Source organism: Eimeria mitis, genomic scaffold (assembly GCF_000499745.2).
Source record: "Eimeria mitis Houghton genomic scaffold, Emh_scaff9910, whole genome shotgun sequence".
Lineage (NCBI taxonomy): Eukaryota > Apicomplexa > Conoidasida > Eucoccidiorida > Eimeriidae > Eimeria > Eimeria mitis.
This window is the reverse complement of record NW_024016947.1, coordinates 1-1,066: the sequence shown is the minus strand read 5'-3', so window position 1 is coordinate 1,066 and position 1,066 is coordinate 1. Positions and strand designations below refer to the sequence as shown.

The 1,066-nt window shown below is 49.2% G+C and overlaps 1 protein-coding gene across 1 annotated transcript; it reads left to right on the top strand.

Moving 5' to 3' along the window:
• Positions 1-240: 240 nt before the first annotated feature.
• EMH_0098380 (uncharacterized protein) lies at positions 241-891 on the top strand (the record flags this gene model as incomplete). Its single annotated transcript, XM_038022011.1, has 1 exon — positions 241-891. The coding sequence occupies one exon, from the start codon at positions 241-243 to the stop codon at positions 889-891; it is 651 nt and encodes a 216-aa protein (XP_037879195.1).
• Positions 892-1,066: the final 175 nt, after the last annotated feature.

Here is a 1,066-nt window from a genome sequence, read left to right as displayed (position 1 = left end):
TGATGACCCCGCTGCAGCAGCAGCAGCAGCAGCAGCTGCTGCTGCTGCTGGTGCTGCTGCTGCTGGTGCTGCTGGTGGTTCATCAGCAGAGCAGCAAGCTGAGGCCCACAGCAGGAGAGAAGAGACAGTACTGGGGCGAGAGATGCTGCTGCTTAAGTATGATATTTGTTCTGTTAAGACACCAACAGCTGTGAAGAAGACACCCGGGCAGTGGACGTATTGCTCCATACATAGAGGAGAATGGAGACAGGAGACAGCAGGCAGGAGAGAGGAGACAGCATAAAGGAGACAGCAGACAGGAGAGAAGAGACAGGAGACAGGAGACAGCAGGCAGGAGACAGGAGGCAGGAGAGAGGAGACAGCATAGAGGAGACAGGAGACAGGAGAGAAGAGACAGGAGACAGGAGAGAGGGGGCAGGAGAGAGGAGACAGCATAGAGAAGACAGGAGACAGGGGGCAGGAGAGAGGAAACAGGAGAGAAGAGACAGCAGACAGGAGACAGGAGACAGGGGGCAGGAGAGAGGAGACAGGGGGCAGGAGAGAGGAGGCAGCATAGAGGAGACAGGGGGCAGGAGAGAGGAGACAGGAGAGAAGAGACAGCAGACAGGAGACAGGAGACAGGGGGCAGGAGACAGCACACAGAAGAGAAGAGACAAGAGACAGGAGACATCAGACAGGAGACAGCAGAGAGGAGACAGGAGACAGCAGACAGGAGACAGGAGACAGAAGAGAAGAGAGAGGAGACAGAAGAGAGGAGACAGGAGAGAAGAGAGAAAGGAGACAGTAGATAAAGGAGAAGCAAAAGAAAGGAGACAGGAGAAAGGAGACAGGAGAAAGGAGACAAAAAATAAAATACAGTTTCTTATAAAGCAAAGACACCGCAGACACTGAGGTGTCTCCTCTGTCTTTGTTTTTTTATTTTTGTCTCCGTTTGTTTTTTCTTTTGTTTATTTCTCTTTCTCTTTTTCTTTGTGCTCCTCCGTGTCTTTGTTTCTCTCTGTCTTTCTCTCTGTATATATATGCCTATATATATATATATATATATATATATATATATATATATATA